Here is a 20,072-nt window from a genome sequence, read left to right on the forward strand (position 1 = left end):
ACTTGGAGTACTGCTCTCATATCTTGGGTGGCTCTTCAAAGGTATTTCTTCATATTAACTGTTCTCCTTAAGTTGATAATCTCTCTTCCCTTTCTCTTCGCCGCAATGTTGCTTCACTCTCTTGTCCCCGGTGCCCACCTTTTCTGTGTGGATGTCGGTCACACTAATGACTAGAGTAACCCGTTATAGTACATCCTTCTTTCCTCACACAGCCAAACTATTTAAAGCTCTGCCTTCTTTCTTTTAATCCTTTGACAATCTGTCTCACTTCAAAAATCTGGTTTTCTGGCATCTTCATAATGTAGATTAATATAGACTTTTCTCTTTTATTTTTAATTTCTTTTTCCTCTTATTTTCTTTCGCCCCCACGCCCCGTTGTGGATCGATGACCTGTGCCCGGGTGGGCTATTCCCCATAAACAAAAAAAGTGAGGGTAATGATGACTGTACTCTACCACGGCAACCAAATGCAAGTTTGCACCTAAGATATTGATGATATTATATTTAATTAACTAAAGATTCTTTGAAAATTAATCGATAACAAGTAATTGATATATATATATATATATATATATATATATATATATATATATATATATATATATATATATATATATATATATATATGCTGATAACCACAAGGAAAGAAGAAAACACGAAGTTCCCAAGCGCTTTCGTGTAATTCACATCTTCAGGGGTGAGTACAGACTAAAGAGAAATACAAACCAAGGTGTATATATACAGAGGAGGGTGAGACCAGGTCCACAATGGTCAGGTATTAGGTAATGACCCTACTAATCTTTAAATAGCACACAACGGTTGGTGGTCAGGTCAGAGGGTAAGGTGACCCAACTTTCTCACCTGGTTACAAATCTTCTTAATTACAAAATTGTCCAGTTTGTACAGGCCATTACTCAAATTCATGTTGAATGCTTCGGTATGTTTAATAAGACTAGATTCTATGATGTTCCTACTATCAATTGAATTACAAGGTAATATTGAGGAGGCATTATCCCAGTCAATGCAATGCTTGTTATCCCTCAAATGAACAAACAGAGCATTGGATTCCTGGCCTGTCCTAACACTGTATTTGTGTTGTTTAATTCTAGTTGCAAGATCTTTACCTGTCTGGCCTAAGTAAAACATATTACATTCCTTGCAAGGAACTTTATAAATGCAACCAATTGTGTTGTTGGGGGAGTTCTTGATTAACATTTGTTTAACAGTGCATATATATATATATATATATATATATATATATATATATATATATATATATATATATATATATATATATATATATATATATATATATTGTTACGAACCACGCCATCAATTGTCATGATCTACCTACCCAGCACTACGAACCACGCCATCTATTGTCCTGATCTACCTACCCAGCACCACGAGCAACGCCATCTAGGGACGAAACCCGAGTATGACTAGTCTTAGTTACCACTCCGGGGTTTCCCTTCTCCATATCCTGGTTGTTGCGTCACCTATTCCAAGTCTTCCTCATCAGATCCAGATCGAGGAAAGTTCAGTTCACTCTGGGAAGTGACCACAGGATCACCTATCCTGGAAACCTACGGCACAGTGACTACCTACCGTCTTCTACAATACTCAGTCTTACTCGTCAGCCATTTCAGCTCCGCACTTAAGTATTTGTAATCTTATATTGCCTCCCCACCTCCACCATGCTTCAAATTATAGTATGTTGTATAAATATGTATATACTGTTAATGTTTAGGTTAAGTATGGTTAAGGGTAAATTATAGAAAGCTGAATATTTTGTTAAGGAATTTATGGTACTGTATTATACACAACAAAAACTCTCATCCTTTGTCTACCCTTTTATAGTCCGATTGTCTTTGTTTTTTTATTGTTGTTGCCTGTTGGGATCTGGGTAGACTTTTAACTGTATTCTACATCCCCAACTCGTAACAAATGGCGACCGTGACAGGACCCAACATTAAGTGCCATATTTCTTCCCCCCCTTGTTACTCCTTGTTAATTATTCCTCCCAGTCAGTTCTTTTCACAATTGCTTTACGGTGGTTTAAAGTTCCCTTCATATGTGTGTGCATATATTGGTATTATCGTACAGTAAGAGTGACAGACGTAGGATATTAGGTTACAAGTGTCATAAGGCTTACCTGTTATTACACGTGGCAATCGTGTAGTAAGTCTTATCGAGTGTAGGGAAGAATCCGGATCTGTTTAATGCCGTACCCTCGCTCCAGAGTAGGCTGTTCCATAGTCACTAGTTTATTGTGAAGTGATATCTTGGGACGCCCGGCTCTACCAGGGCCCCATAATTATAAAGCCTCAATTATTGTTCTTCTCATTATCTCATTCGGGGTCAATAATAAAGTAACTCAAGGGTTGTTTATCCGGATCTTTATATTAATGCCGTAATACGCCCTTCCTGTTTCAAGTATCTGAGGGTTGTTAATCCTGATCTTTATATTAATGCCGTAATACGCCCTTCCTCTTCCAAGTCTCTTATCCTTATTTAAGGATCTTATCAGAAGAACAATATTCATAAGTGTAATTTCCCTAGGTATAACTTGGGTAGTTTCCGGGACTTCCTGGTTATCCACTGCCGTGATATTTTCTAGGGTAATCCACTTATCTTATCTTTTTTGGCCATTAGTTAATTTATCTAGTTTTTCTTAACAATGGCCACCTCAGATTTTGATCTCCAGGATTTTATTGAAAATCCTTCCGTAGCTAAATTACGTGTTAATATCCTGAAGAAAGAATGGAAAGAAATAGCCAACTATTACAATATCCCATATTCACAGCAACTGACTAAGGAAATGTTAAAAAATCAGGTAATTGAAATGTTGGTTCAACAAGAAGTTTTAAAAGAATCCGCTGTTGACAGATTAACGCCCATGTCCAAGAAACTTCAACCACTATCCACCACCCCTCCTCACTCAGAAGTTGCTTCAGGTCTGGCTAGCCCTCAAGAAAAAACACAGAGTAGACGCCTTAGAACTAGAACGAGCTAGGTTCGAGTTCCAAATCAAAATTAAAGAACTCGAGTTGGAACAGGCCAAGTTGGAGCAGGAGGAAAAGTTGGAACAGGCCAGGTTGGAGCATGAGGAAAGGTCGGAACAGGCCAAGTTGGAGCGTGAGGAAAAGTTGGAACAGGCCAAGTTGGAACAGGCCAAGTTGGAGCATGAGGACAAGTTGGAACAGGCCAAGTTGGAGCATGAGTTGGAACAGGCCAAGTTGGAACAGGCCAAGTTGGAGCATGAGGGAATGTTGGAACAGGCCAAGTTGGAGCAAAAGTTGGAGCATGAGGGAAGGTTGGAACAGGCCAAGTTGGAGCAGGAGGTTAGACTGAAAGAACTACAGGTGAAAGAGAAAGAAGTCACCTTAACATCGGAGTTTAAATCAAAAGAAGTGGCATTAAAAGAGAAACTAGCTGCTTTTAACCCTGCTAATGCTTCTTCCCTTGTTCCCGGGTTTGATGAATCCGATATGGACGGGTCATTTAGGACTTTTGAGAAAATAGCCGGGGAGAATGAGTGGCCTAAGGACCAGTGGGTGTCGGCGTTAGTTCCTATATTATGTGGTAAGGCTCGTAGAGTTTATAACTGTTTAGACCAGACTGATGACTATGATAACGTAAAAAAGAATATCCTCACCTCATATGCTATCACGCCAGATGGATACCGGCAGAAGTTTCGTAAACTAACCAAAACATTTTCACACACCTTTGTTGAGTTTGCTCAAGAAAAGCTTAGGTTTTTCAAGAAGTGGTTAGAGGCTACAGAGACCTCCACATTTCAGGATTTGTTAAACTTGGTAGTCCTGGAGGAGTGGAAGAGCAAGATACCATTTCGCATCTTGAAGCATGTGGAGGAGTGTGGAGAGGTTAATTTAGGGCGTGCGGCTGAGCTGGCTGATGCGTACGCCTTGCTGGTGGAGTCACTGGGCAGTAGGGAACGTGGTACTTTCCGGCATGTTAGGTCCTCCTCTGATGATAACCTTGGGGGCGTGAGTGGTAGGTCGAAAGGTCCCACACCTACCCCCCCTGATGCAACCAAGTTTTATTGTTCTTACTGTAAAAAACCAGGTCATACGATCCAGTCTTGTAAACACCCAAAGTGTCGAACTTCTTAAAGTAGTTCCCTGGATCCCAAATTCAAAACAATAGCAACCACCAATGTGGAAAGGCCCCATCAGGATCTCTTCTCTTCATTCACCTATGAGGGAAAAATTTCAATCATAGAGGGGTCTCGTTCTTTCCCTATTCGTATACTACGTGATACGGGCGCAGCACAATCTATCCTCCTGTTTAACGTCATTCCTGATATATCTACAGCATTTACTAATGAGAGTGTTCTAATTTCAGATCTCTCATCCCATTCTTCCTATCCTTTAGCTAAAGTGCACCTCCAATGTCCCTTGATTACTGGGGAAGTGCAGGTAGCCATTAGGAAAGATCCAATGCCTGTGAGCGGCATTCATTTATTATTGGGTAATGACTTGGTAGGAGATCTAGTGGTTCCCAACATAAAGACAGTCGACTCTCCCTTACCTGTCAACTCCACCACTGACCTTGAAGAAACTATTCCTCACCTTTTCCCATCTTGTGCTGTCACCCGGTCACAGAGTGTGCGAAATGGGCCCTCTTCATCTAAAACCACCTCCAATATCTTCCTACCCACAGAAGATCTGTACAATAAGACCATTAGTAAGGATGAGCTCATTAAAGCCCAGCACTACACTCTGGGAAGTGACCACAGGATCACCTATCCTCTAAACCTGCGGCACAGCGACTACCGACCGTCTTCTACAATACTCAGCCTTGCTCGTCAGCCATCTCAGCTCCGCACTTAAGTATTTGTAATCTTGTATTGCCTCCCCCACGTCCACTTGCTTCAAATTATCGTATGTTGTATTAATATGTATATACTGTTAATGTTTAGGTTAAGTATGGTTAAGGGTCAATTATAGATAGCTGAATGTTTTGTTAAGGAATTTATGGTACTTTATTATACACAACAAAAACTCTCATCCTTTGTCTACCCTTTTATAGTCCGATTGTCTTTGTTTTTTTGTTGTTGTTGCCTGTTGGGATCTGGGTAGACTTTAACAATATTCTAAATCCCCAACAAAATATATATATATATATATATATATATATATATATATATATATATATATATATATATATATATATATATATATATATATATATATATCCCTTATTGTGTTAATTACGCTTGATATTACTTGGGACATGTTATACTGTAGCTATTATCGTCTTATTAATACTTAGGAGACCTTTTAATATTTTCGACCTTCGATGTTGGCTATTAAGTCAATACACTTCCATGATCATATTGCCTTTCCGATAAAATTAGTGTACACCATTACACACCATTATTAAAAGATAAATTTTAGTTAATAGCAAGTCGTCATACTGTACACGCTTCTGACCCTTATACTGGCTGGTTGTGGCCAAACTTCTCAACTAAGCTTTCACTCTCAAACCGAACTCAGTGACCCTTTTAACAGGTCTTTATAGCTTATAGAGGCTGTTCTTGTTTAGCTTATTTTTTATTTAATTTCTCTTTAACATCTACCATCAAAGACTATGTTACTTCCTTGATACACAAAATGCACGTAAGACATACATAAAGGTAAATAAGAGCGCATGTCAGTCTTACAGAATTAAATTATTCATTTGAACATAAATTGAAACCTAGCACATACTGTATTTACTTCACTCACAAGAATTAATAACGATAATTAAATACCACATCTACCTAATTATGTTATTAAGTATTACTGCACTGCAACAAGTAAGTTTTTTTATACATATTACGTATGTTGGGTTAATAATATACACACTCGTCACACTTACCTCGCCAGCAGCTATCTTGACGAAGGGCTTCTCAGCAGCCATGGTAGTAACACTTCCAACTCGCCTTCTGCTAGCGGCCACAAACAATCTAACCAGTGTAGAGAAGTTAGAGCATTAATGGTTTCGTTAGAGGTGAAGATGACAAGAGTTCATTAGGAAAAATTAAGACGATACCGGGAATTATGTAAACAAATAGGGATAATTCCCGATTAGCGATAACTCCTATGTATTTCCAGCCAGAAGTTTCCAAAAAGGATAAATACATACGAGTTATCGCTAATCGTGAATTATCCCTATTTGTTTATACAATTCCCGATTATTCTCATAAGAACATAAGTCTATTCTTATGTTCTTATGCTCTTATGAGTATAATCGGGAATTGTATAAACAAATATTGATAATTCTCGATTAGCGATAACTATATATATATATATATATATATATATATATATATATATATATATATATATATATATATATATATATATATATATATATATATATATATATATATATATATATATATATATATATAAATGTTTTTTGGGGGGGTGGGAGACTTCTAACTGGTAATAAAGGATCATGTAGGCCGTAAATACATCTTTATAAAATTTTAATACAAACGTAACCTAACCCAACTTAACCTACTTTAGGTATAATTTTGCTATTTTATGTGAGTAAACGATGCCTTACACGAAACAGATCAAAATTTAACATGTGCAAATTAATTTAGACAACTAAAAAAAAATATCCGTTTTCGACAATAACCTCACTTGCTTTTTAAGGCTTAAGCGGCATTTTTCCCTATTCATATACATGTATTTTACGACGTACAGTCCCCAAAAAGTATCATTAGACATGTTTTCGAACGATGTGAATCCTCCGATGTTTCAGATCATATATTACATGAATTGAAAAGGATGTCGCAAATGGACACCATCAAAGGGATCTTACATTGAATGGAGCGAGGAATTATCCATGGGACATCGCAAGATGTGAGAGGTACTATAATTGGCCTTCACAACGAGGGTATACGCAACGCTGAAATAACACGGCGAAATGGGGTGCGAGAATCCACATTTTCACGATATGTATGGCGCCACGAGCAACTGGCGCCACACTGAAACTTACAAACAAATGTCTTACTCTTACTATAGGTGGACGGGGGGGTTCTCTTGCCTGCAAGTCCTTTGATTTGAAACCTTATTTAGGTATTAATTTATCCAATGCAATTTACATATAATTAACGTGGCAGTTCCTATGAAGACCGATATATTGTTCACTCCAAGTACTATTTGCTTAGTCTCTCTTCATAAATCAGAAATATCGTGAACAACATGCGTAGGCATACTGAGACAATCGGTATGAGTGATACTCCGTTACTACAACGACGTAATGGTTGAAATTGACATTGAAATACTTTATTGACAATAAAACTATTACATCACCTTCACCTTTACCATCGCCTTCTGGGGTTTACAAAAAGTTATAAATGTTAATACAATAATTATTTTTACAGCAATGAAATAGTTAATTTTGGCATGAACACTGTACTACATTAAAAGAACAGATAATGTAATCATACACCAAATTAAATGTCAGATCCTTGGAGCACAATTTTTATGCATTGCAAGAATTAGTTTAATTTTTCCATTATTAATCATCCAACAAACTTGTTTCTTTAAAGAAGTGATCTCACTGTTCATGTATAGTTGGATTTTTTCACATCTTAATACATAATGTTGTAGTGTATGTGCATCCCTAAGATGACACAGTTGACAAGGTTGACCCGCCCTTCCACTTATCTGCCAGTAATATTTGTATCACAATCTTAGTCTCATTATAACAGTATCAACAGATGGTAAGTTAGTCTCATAAGTTACATTGGTATTTTGTAAAACATACTAATAGTGCTGAAAACTCTAGCTACATATGGCAATCATTTTCTCTTCTTGCTTTTTCCCATCCCTCTCTTTTTCTTTTAATTTCCCTCTTTATCGTTTTAATACTTTCATTGCTAACAATATCTATATACATCTTTTCTGCGGCTTTTTTGGCCAATGTGTCAGCTATTTCATTTAAATGAATCCCAACACGTGATGGAATCCATCCAAACTGCACAGTACATCCCAAGTCGTTTACAGATATTAACAATATTAAAGTTACATGGATTTTTACTCAGCTAAGCTTCCAATGCACTTTTACTATCAACAAAAATATATGTTTCTTTACATTTCTCAATAGCAACCTGGAGTCCTTCCCATATTGCGTGTAGTTCGGTCAGCGTGGATGAGGTGTTCTTACTAGTTCTTTTTCAAACTGTTTCATCTGCATAGCACTCAGTGACAAAATATTCCCTTATAAAAACATCACATCCCGCTTGACCGTTACTTAATACTGATCTATCACAATATATATGTACAGTGTTTCGCCTAGTAAAACTATTTATTTTCTCTAAAAAGACATTTCTTAAATAATTGGGATGCCAATCACCTTTTTTACCCTCAAGCTGTAAAATGTCTACTGAAATGCATCCTTCCTGCCACGGTCTAAACCTAAAATAAGTTTGAAATGAAATGCAATATTTATCTACTCCATACTCCATCATAATATTATACAATAGCCTTGCATATTCGGGCACATTGCCAAGATCTGTTCTTTCATTTAAATACATTATTGTACGGGACAACCTATTATCTCCTCCTCTCCTAATGGTCCTAAGACTAGCGGCTACAGCAAGTTCCTTTACTCTATGTTCTATACTTGGTAAATCTAACTCCATTCTCATTATTTCAATTTTAGTGTTCCGTTGATAACCTAAAACAATTCTTATGGCCTCGTTTTGTATCACTTCAAACTTTTGTATAACTTTCTTACTGTACATTATAAGGATGGGAGCTGCATAGTCAATAACTGAATGTATAGTACTGATATAAACCATCCTTAAAATAGGAATACCTGCGCCATGCCAAAGCTCTTAAAGGTCTTAAACGTCCTTTACATGCATTATCCAGGTACTGCATCTCACGTACTTTACTGTTGGACTTATACCCAATGTACATCCCAAGGTATTTGTAAACATCAACTTTTTCTAACCTTAATCCATTCAAAAATAAATTCCCTTGTTCATAATTTCTGACCTCATATTTAGTTTGTTCATTGTTAATTACACGGTCAATTCTACAACAAAGTGACTCAATGTAAAAGTATATCATTAGCATATATTATAACCTATGTGTCTCCAGGAAATTCGTAGCGAGCCATTATGTTCATCAACATGTTAAAAAGAGTGGGGCTAAGTACACCTCCCTGTGGAGTCCCCAACTCCATCTCTCTTTCTTCTGAGTACCAACCCTGTAACCATATTCTACCCATTCTGTTACTCAAGTAATTCACAATCCATTTCAGCAACTTCCCAGAAACTCCTAAATTAATTAGTTCGTCAAGTATGACTTCTTTATTTGCCCTATCAAAGGCCCCTTTTAAGTCTACAAAAGTCCTGCATGTAGCCTCGGAGTAAATTTGGCGCCAAGAGATTTTTCACTTTATGCAACAACCTGTTTAATACTATTCTTTCTATCATTTTACTAAAGCAAGAGGTTAAAGATATTGGACGAAAATCTACATTGTTCTTTGGTATTGGTACACTTACTGCTTCCTTCCACTTAAGAGGGATACAACCTCCAATAAAAGACATTTTAAACAAGTCTAACAGAGGCCCTTCTCTAATTCCAGCGAGAAAGTTAAGGATATCATATGTTATTCCATCATCACCGGGTGCCGTAGACTTTCCCTTTTTAATCGTATAGAATAACTCGCCTCTCGTTATAGGAACACATGTATCATCCCCCAGTGTACACTGACTTTGTACTAACTCACGCCTAAGTCTACTCTTACTTTGTAATGAGGCCTGCATACTCTGAGGTAATTCGGCAAAACTAGCAATCCCAGCTCATTTCCTAATAAATTGACTAGCCCTGCCCTGTGGGTCAGCGTAGCTGTTGTCCTTGCTTCGAACACCTCGCTCTTTATTCACTTCCTTCCATATATCACCCAAGCTCTTGCCTTTAGCGATTCTCCCTAAAAAGTCTGTCCAGTATTTATTCCCCGCCTCTTGCTTGATTTCATTATCATTTGGATTTGCACTCCATTCTCTTTGCACTTTTCTAAGGAGTTTACTCGAGCCCTGAACCAATTTGTAGCCTCGTGTTTCCTAGCTGGATTCGGTAAAATGCTACTCCAACCACATAGTTGCCGGCATTGGCAATCCCCAGTGGAGGTTCACGGCGCTTAACAAGCACGATGAACAGGCTTTGTGTACATAAGAACATAAGAAACATAAGAAAATAAGGAGTCTGCAATAGGTCCGCAAACTTGCTTATGTCACTGCTTATCCCAGTATCTAGATCGTTTATGTAGATTATGAACACGAGTAGGCCCAGTACCGACCTTTTTTTTTTTTTTTTTTTTTTTTTTTTTTTTTTTTTTTTTTTTTTTTAGGTTAAGGTGGGGAATGGAAGGAAGGCATGCTGGGGCTCAAGGCACAGCCAGACATGAGGGATAGGAGAAGTCACAACATATAGTCGTGGGGGGAAAGGTTGGAAAAGAAGTTTAATGAGTTAAACAGAGGGGGACGACACCCCTTGTTTTACATATTACAGAGTTTGTTGGCTAACTAAGCTAACCTAGGATTTAGGATGAGGTTGCACAATGGTTATTTTAGTAGACAATGACTAGATTGATTTTACAATTACAAGTTTATTAAAATCTTATACTGTATTACGTTATGGACTCACTAGATTGTGACTTGTTAAATGTGAATTTATATCATCTAAGTTTTAATCTAAGGTGGATCACTGTGGCGGACATAGATGGGTCGCGGGTTGGGTTTTTGTAGTGCGGGCAGGCTCTGGGGCCACCAGACTGACCCCTGGGGAACCCCACTGGTTACTCAACCCCACTCACAATTAACACCATCTACGCTGACCCTCTGTGTTCTATCGGTGAGCCATGATTTTATTCAATTTACAACTTTCCCCTCAATACCATGAGCTTTAACTTTTCTCAGAAGCCTCTCATGCAGTACTCTGTCAAACGCTTTGCTAAAGTCTAAGTAAATAACATCGTAATTTTCGACATTATCTAATACCTCGAAGACTTTCCTACAATACGTCAGCAGATTTGTTAGACAAGATTTTCCCTTTGTAAACCCATGTTGAGAGTCATAGATTAATTTGCTTTTCTGTAAATGCAATCGAAAGCTATTTGCTATAATTGATTCGAGAAATATCCCCACTACTGACGTCAAACTAATCGGCCGGTAATTTGACGCTGATGCTCTGTCTCCTTTTTTGAATATGGATACTACATTTGCCTGTCTCCACAAGTCTGGCACGACTCCCGTGTCTAATGATTTTGTAAATAAATTTATGAGGGGTCCGCTAATCTGTTCCTTACACTCATTCAAAACTCGAGGGAAAATTTTATCCTGCCCTGGGGATTTTGTCTTCTATAAATTATTTATCTTCTTAACAACATCCTCTTTTCTGATAGCGATATTCTTTAATTTCTCTTCTTCATTTCCCCTAAATATCAGTTCAACCTCTGGAATTTCCTCGTGAATGTCTTCTGTGGAAACTGATAAAAAGTTGCTGCTTAATGACTTGCTTATTTCCTCACTGACATCGATCACTTCCCCCCTTCCTGACTTTAAAGGCCCAACTTTGTCCTTGACCTTTGTCCTGTATACCTAGAAAAATCCCTTGGAATTCGCCTTGGATTCTCTTGCTATCCTGATTTCGTAGTCCCTCTTTGCCTTCCTTACATTTTTCTTAACATTCCTAGATAGTTCATTATACCTATTTCTGAGCTGCTCCTCCCCTTCCTTTATTTTCTCATAAATTCCTTTCTTTATTCTTATGTCATGTTTAAGTTTTCTGGTCATCCACCTTGGCTCCTTCTTATTTGACCTAATTTTTCTGTATGGTTTAGTTTGTTCTTGTGCTTTACGTAGTATACGAGTGAATATATTATAATCATGATCAATTGTTGTATAACCAAGCCTAGCATAGCTTTTGTTGTCCTTGTGGCGCGATGGTAGCAATCCCTGTCCACACGCAGAGGTCCAGGGTTCGATTCCCGACTAGTGAGGAACTTTAACAAGCTAAAATTTTTAATTCCTCTAAATAATGAAAGGTCTTTTATTAATATACTGTATTAAAAAAAACTATGTATACTTCTCGCTACACCCCACTGTATTTAGACAAACTATTTACGTATACTTCTCGTTACACAACATTATATTAAGACAAACTATTTACGTATACTTCTCGCTTTCCCACACTGTATTAAAACAAACTATGTATTCTTCTTGCTACAGCACATATTATTAAGAAAAACTATCCACGTATTATTCTCGCCCCGCCATACTGAATTAAGCAGAGTACTGAAGTAGCATTATTGGATATTTAGTTTTTAAAAAGTACAAATGTTTTTAGCACTTTTACTTTCACTTAAGTATGATTTTGTAACACTTTTACTCCAATACAATTGAAAAACAAAAGCAAAACAGAAATCGTTATTCGTTACATAGCCCAAACAAAAAGTTTTAATGTCTGTGGCAAACTAAAAATATATTTTTAAATTAATTAATTAATTAATTATTAACCACATTAAAAGAGTTTTGTGGGTGAAGGGTATGGGTAGAGCCGTGATGGGTACGATGTGGGTGTGAGGGGACACCATGCGGTTACAAACTTACAGGTCTTGTGAGGTGAGGTGACGTTAGGTCAGGTTCAGGTGGCAGTGGCCATGACAGCAAACTTTCCCTTTGATCTTCTTGTGCTCATTAGCTCCTTGATCACCCACCTCACCTAGCCTACCTTCTTATCCCCCCTTCCCCATCGAGTCCCCTCTCTTCTCCCCAACTTTTCGTGCTGGGGCTTGATCTTTCAGTTAGACGCCAGTTGCTCTTTGCATATACCTGTACCATAAATGAATTTCAAAGAGGCCGCGATTCTAAAGTGCTTTACATAACTCCATCTTAGATATAATGCCTAAATCGATTCATATGTGTGAGACTGAGTGTATTTAAAATTCTGCTTAAATAACTAAGTACCACTGCCACCCCCCAGCCACCGCCCGATGTTACGTGGTGCGAAAAATTCAACCACTCACCAATTAGAATCGATAAGTGATGTCACCACAACCACACCCCAATTAGAGAGACAGTTCACCGTGACTCTTAGGGCCAATTGCAAGAACAGTCGTTGGGTGTACGACCCCGTTTACGATGACCTTCTTGCCCTGATCTTTTTCAGCAATATCGCCTTTAACACATGGAATTCTGCATTTTTCGAAGCTTTGGGGGAGTCTCGCAACAAGTTTCCTGTGGGAATTATTAGCTAGTGCTGTACTCAAAATATCGAAACTTCGAGATCTCTCGAGAGCTTCAAAAGGGTGGTACTCCTGAAACAAGATCAGGGCAAGGTCATCGTAAACGGCGTCGTACACCCAACGCCTGTTCTTGCAATTGGCCCTTAGACTCAGTCACTATGGAGGGAACATTCATAAACAAGCTCCTCTACTAAAGGAGCTTGATAACTACTTGGCATGCCCAGGGGTGGGAATGGAGCTACTGAGGTCTTTTCAGACATTATGTGACATCTCTGAAGTTTAACACGCAACTAACTGCATCTGCTGCTTGTGAGCGTCTGTTTAGTCATGTTCAGCTTATTATTCATTATCTAATTAATTTATTACACCCCAAGAGGCAACAAGCCTAATCACAAGACCATGCGACAAGACACTAAGACATTACAAAAGAACATAAGAAAATAAGGAGTCTGCAATAGGCCGGTTGGCCTGTGCATGGCAGCTCCTGTCGAGAGTTACTACCACTCTCTATCATCCATGAATCTATCTAGCCTCCTTTTAAAACTTTCCAGCATTCCAGCACTTACTATAAAGTTGCTAAGTTTGTTCCACTCGTCCACCACCCTATTTGTGAACCAGTTCCTTCCTATCTCCCTCCTAAACCTAAATTTATCCAACTTAAATCCGGTGCTACGACTCCTATCCTGCTCGGATATTATAAGAACTTTATCTATATCTTTTCTATGAACCCAAGTACTTTATTAGCCTTGTTTCGAGGAAATACACATTGTTTACTTGGCTTAAGATTCCTACTTATCATTATTCCTAAATCCTTCTCAAAGTAGAATTTCTCAATAACATCGTTGTTCATCTGGTATCTGGTTTCTCTGTTTACGTCTCCTATAATGAGTACTTTACATTGTCTACATTGAATTTCATCTGCCTTTTTTCAGACCATTCGAAATTTTTTTTTAGATCTCCCTGTAGTTTTGTGGAGTCCTAGTCAGATTTAATTACACGCCCTATTTTAGTGTCATCAGCAAATTTACTTAAGTTGCTGTCTATGCCGATATCTATGTCGTTTATGTATATAATAAATAATAATGGTCCAAGTACTGAGCCATGGGCAACTCCAATAGTGACATTGCTCCAATGGGATTTAGTGCGGTTAATGCTCACTCGCTGTTTCCTGTCCTGTAACCACGCCCTAATCTATTTTAGAATATCTCCTTTAATGCCATTAGCCTCCACTTTTCTTATTAGTCTTTCGTGGGGGACTCTGTCGAAGGCTTTGCTAAAGTCGAGATATACTACATCAAAATTGTGCCCCTCGTCCACTGACTCGATAACAGATGAAAAGAATGTTAATAGATTGGTTAGACATGAACGCCCGCTTGTGAAGCCATGTTGGGAATCATTGATCAACTTGTGCTTCTCCAGGTAATTTCGAATAGAGTTTGAAATAATTGCCTCCAGTAATTTGGCTACAATTAATGTTAGACTAATTGGACGGTAGTAAGAGAATAGTGATCTATCTTCCTTCTTGAAAATCGGTATTACATTTGCTATCCTCCAGGATTCTGGTACTGCAACCGTTTTTAAGGACATGTTAAACAACTTTGCTATGGGCATACTAAGCTCTTACATTCCTTTAATGCTCTGGCAAATATCCCAACGGGACCTGGTAACTTATTAGGCTTTAGTTTGTCCTTTTGCTTACTAACATCGTTACTAGTCACTACTATTTCGCTTAATTTATTTTCTTCACTATCTTTGTATAGAGTCAGTGTCTCGGGTATCATGTTTAAATTTTCGGTGGTGAAAACTGTTGAAAAATAATAAGTCAGATTATTGCTCATTTTTCCGTCGTTGTCAGTTAGCTCGCCGGTATCCGACTGTATTGGTCCAATCTTTTCTCTTGTTTTAGTTTGATACATTTGATAGAATCCCTCGGGGTTTGACATTGCCTCCCTTGCTACCTTCAGTTCGTTATTCCTCTTTGCTTTTCTTATCTCGGTCTTAACTCTACCGGGCAATACATTATAATAATCTCGGAGGTAAACTTCACCACGATTTATTCTCCTACATATAGCCTTCCTTTGTCCAATAATGTTTTTTAAATAAATATTTATCTATTTAGGGTCATTGCTGTTTGATCTGAGTTTTCTGTATGGTATGTTCTGCCTTTATGCATTAAGTAACTCATTATTTAAATTTTTGTGGAACTCGTCAACCTCAGATCTCGTTATCAGGTCATCCTCAACCGTCAGGTTTCCAGGTAAGGTGAGGTCGCACTCTGTGGGTACATTGAGTGGGGACACCTCATATGAGGTTATGTAATTCACCCCCAAGCGTGATACTCCTTCTCTCAGCTGCCTCTTCAAACTATCTTTTTTTTTTTTTTTTTACGGGGATTAACCCACTCGGGCACAGGTCACTGACCCACATCGGGGCCTGGGGGGTCGAAAATAATAATAATAATAAAAATGTTAATAATAATAATAATTCATAGTAAATAAAATTTATAATAAAAAATAAAATAATAAAGATAATAATAATAATAACAACTGTAGTAATAATAATAATCATAAAGAACTATAAACGCAAAAATTAAAAAAAAGATCAAAAGTGAGAAACAATTGAGACCCTGCAATTGTGTGTAAATGAGGCTGAAAGTCAGATCAGCAACCTGGGACTTGGTCACAATTTTCGTGATGCCATATAGCAGCAGGGTCTACCATTTGACAACACATTATGCTTCCAATATCTTCCCAGGCTGTAGTACCTCCCTGTTTGATAGTTGCCAACTACCTACTACCTGGTATCTAAGTTTGCCCTTCTGAAATCTGGGACTTTAGTGGAATTTTCCTTTCTGCTCCCCTGAAATTCTAACTGGAATCTAATTTCTTTGTGATCGCTGTTAGATAGTTCGTTCCCTACCTCGACATTACGAATGAGGTTTTCTCTGTTTGACATAACTAAATCGAGTATATTATTATCCCGGGTGGTTCGGTTATATGTTGGCTTAGGAAACAGTCCTGGATTGTTTTAAGAAAATCCTCTGATTCTGAGTTACCCGTAAGGCACCCACCAAAGCGCCTGTATCGTACGAGAATTATATCTAAATTATTATGTATAAGTAGGTGGTGACATGTAGTGGTCAGTGACTCTTCCTGTGGTAGGAGATCTCTGACAGTGGGAGAGTCAATGTAATACTGTTGAAGGGTGTTAGCGTTGGGATAGTTACAGAGTTTACAGGAAGAGAAGTGCCGGTCATCCCCTGCCTCAGATACTTGCCAGATAGGTCTGTATCCTAACCTAATGAGAGCAGAAACAATATTATGTTTGCGGACCATAAGTCTACGTCGACGATACTAGTATGGATAAGAAAGATATTGATCATAGTGTTGGATGAATATATTTTTCACCCAGTTCACCATCCCTGCGATGGATTGTAGGGAGAAGAGCGGCTGATTGAACAGTCATAATTTTGAGAATCAGTTACTGATTGATCTGAAGAAAAAAAATTGCAAATAAACATGTTTAATGCTGTGTGTCTTACTTTTATCTTTAGACAACTATTTTTGTATAATATACTGTGGATTTTATTAAATAGTTGAGACAATTAATAAATTTACTATTTCTTACTTTCGGTACCTGAGTACTTTATGAACGAGATACTTTTTTGCTTCTACTTGAATAATTTACCTATTGGGATAATTTTTCCTCTGCTTAAGTAACATTTTGCCAATGTAACAATACTTTTACTTAAGTAGCAAAGTCCAGTACTTTTTACAACTCTAGGATTCAGACAAACTATTTACGTATACTTCTCGCTACACCACACTGTATTAAAGCAAACTATATATGTATACTTCTCGCCACACCACACTGTATAAAGACAACTATGTATAATGCTCACTACACCACACTTTATTAAAACAAACTATGTATACTTCTTGCTACAACACACTGTAGTAAAACAAATTATTCACGTATACTTCTCGCTACACCACACTGTATTAAGACTAGCAATGTACTGTACACTTTTCGCTACACCACACTTTATTAAAACAAGCTATACACATTGGCTATACTACTCCCTACAGCACACTGTATTAAAATAAAATAACCACACAGGCTAAACTTCTCACTACACCACACTGTATTAAAACAAGCTATACACATAGGTTATATTTCTCGCTACGCTAAACTGTATTAAGACAAAATATACACATGGGCTATATATCTCGCTACACCACACTACATTAAAACAAGCTATACGCTTAGGCTAAACTTCTCGCTTCACCACAATGTATTATCACAAGCTATACAACGTAGTTTATACTTCTAGCTGCACCACAATGTATTAAAACAAACTATGTATACATCTCGCTACACCACACTTTATTAAAAAAATGCTATACGCTCAGGCTAAACTTCTCGCTTCACCACAATGTATTAACACAAGCTATACAACATAGTTTATATTTCTCGCTACACCAAATTATTAAAACAACCTATGTACCCTTCTCGAACCACCACACTTTGCTAAAACAAACTATACACAAAGGCTATATCTGTCGCTACGCCACACTATATTAAAATAAACTATGTACACTTCTCGCTACACCATACTGTATTAAAACAAGCTATACACGTAGGCTGTACTTCTCGCTAGACCACACTTATTAAAACAAGCTATACATTTATACTTCTCGCTACACCACACTATTAAAACAAAGTATGTATACTTCTCGCACGACCACACTTTATTAAAACAAGCTATATACATAGGTTATACTACTCGCTACGCCACACTATTAAAATAAACTATATATACTTCTCGCTACACCACAGTGTATTAAAACATGCTATACACATTAACTATACTTCTCGTTACACATTTTCCCGGTTTGAATTTGATTGATTATACCTTATATGCAAAACTAGCCATATAATTTAACTATTGTTATAAAAAAATATTAGAATAAAACACGAGGTTTTCAGAATAAGCGAGACTACTCACCAAGACTGTAACTTTAAATTAGGTATCTTATGAAATGAAGACGATGTATTGTAGATGTATCTTCTTTGACTTGAGATAATATGTATTGTATAAAGTTTAAGTGCTTAAAGAATGTTACCCGTGGGAGTAGAGAAAAACGCAAATAACATCAAAGCCTGTACGACACAGATTCGGTCATAAGTTTATGTCAGACATTTCGAAATTAAGTCCTTATTTTCTACTTAGTAACTCAACACAATGTTGAGAAAAAAAAGCGAGAAAAAAAAGATCAATTGATTGCCTGGAGCTTCGTGTAATGTTGTACACCTCTCATTAATACAACTCTAAATCGTAAATATGAGATGTTTCTTTTAGATAGTCTCTCCACATCTATTTGTCACCTTTATCTATAAGTGTTTGTGTTTCAAGTATTGCCAGTCTCAAGAGCTCCAGAACCCGAGGAAGACATTATCATTTTGAACCCAACAACGATGTCAAACAGTTTAGTGATCTTCCTTCCCCTAACTGTTTTTCAAGAGTATATATATATATATATATATATATATATATATATATATATATATATATATATATATATATATATATATATATATATATATATATATATATATATATATATATATATATATATAGCGAGAGATTACCGCGTTCTTGTTCTGTTAGCAGAGCCGTTTAAATTCCTGTTGATTATATTATCCTAACATTAAGTTATCAACCTTCTCAGAAAAGTAATCATGTCTTAAATTAATGTTATCCAAGTGTTTATTATCACCTTATCATTGTTTTTTCTAGTGCTGCAAACCTTAGGAAATTTTTAGTATGCTCTCCCACAATGTCTCTATTTACTGTCAGTTGTCATTCCAAAGGTTTAATTTAATACTCTGAACAATGTTTATACTTTCAGGAGCTTTTGACTTATTTTCAGTATTGTTGTTAAAACGTTGTTTACAAACCGTGCCAACATCCCCTTAGTCTTTTAAACCCCAGATAAATTATACTATATGTATTGAGGAAGTGTTGAAGTACCTGACAATTCTTACCTTGACTGATCTGTCCAGCTCCGAGATGACGAGTGATGAGAGGCGCGTCATCCCCTCCACCTTATAGATCGTTAGATATCTCTTCTGACGAGGTTTTAACAATGTAACAGCGCGATGATGCCTGTCACTTATGCACGCATCACTCTCCATCCATCTGTCACTTTTCCATAAATATCTGTATGTGAGCGAGCAGTAGAGCTGTAATCATCAGGCTCATCTAGTATGCAAATTTTGGGTGTGCAAGCCTTGAGTCGTCGTTTTTTCAGCTTAGGATTGGTTGATCGATCATCAAATTATTTTCTTGCGTCATGTCCTCTGAGTACAATTGGTAATGTTACTTAAAAGACGATTGACTTAAAAAGTGTCTTATGATCTTCAGTTTATTTCACGTATGTAGTTATGTCACAGAAGTGTACGTATATAAGTGTGTGTGTGTGTGTGTGTGTGTGTGACGCTTTGTTTTGTGTACTTATTTACTGTAGATCAAGTATGTATACATCTATATGCTTCTGAGTGAGTGTATTCGAGTGACTTAAATCAATTAGTTTAACCTGCCATGTCAAAGATACACCTGACACAAATGGTTGTAGTTTTATGTGACTAGTAATTAACGATAAACCATTGTAATAGCTCTATCATTCGTAAACTTGCGGTGACAGTTATGACCGTTATAAATGATTAAATTTTAAAAAGTGAGTTAGAGTAATAGAATATAAACTTAATGTTATAATGGCAGTTGTTAGT

At 37.1% G+C, this 20,072-nt stretch overlaps 1 protein-coding gene across 1 annotated transcript in view; it reads right to left on the reverse strand.

Annotated features, from left to right (window-relative positions):
- LOC121853901 (glutamate receptor-like) overlaps positions 1-19,365 on the reverse strand; it is a 59,798-nt gene extending 40,433 nt beyond the window's left edge. The window contains exons 1-2 of the mRNA XM_042348294.1: positions 19,329-19,365; positions 5,886-5,973 (exon numbers count right to left, since the gene is read on the reverse strand). Of these exons, the coding sequence (XP_042204228.1) occupies positions 5,886-5,927 (42 nt within the window). The 5' untranslated portion in view covers positions 5,928-5,973; positions 19,329-19,365. The remainder of the gene's footprint in view (positions 1-5,885; positions 5,974-19,328) is intronic.
- Positions 19,366-20,072: the final 707 nt, after the last annotated feature.

The sequence above is a fragment of the Homarus americanus genome, unplaced genomic scaffold (genome assembly GCF_018991925.1).
Source record: "Homarus americanus isolate GMGI-L3 unplaced genomic scaffold, GMGI_Hamer_2.0 scaffold18703, whole genome shotgun sequence".
Taxonomy (NCBI): Eukaryota; Metazoa; Arthropoda; class Malacostraca; order Decapoda; family Nephropidae; genus Homarus; species Homarus americanus.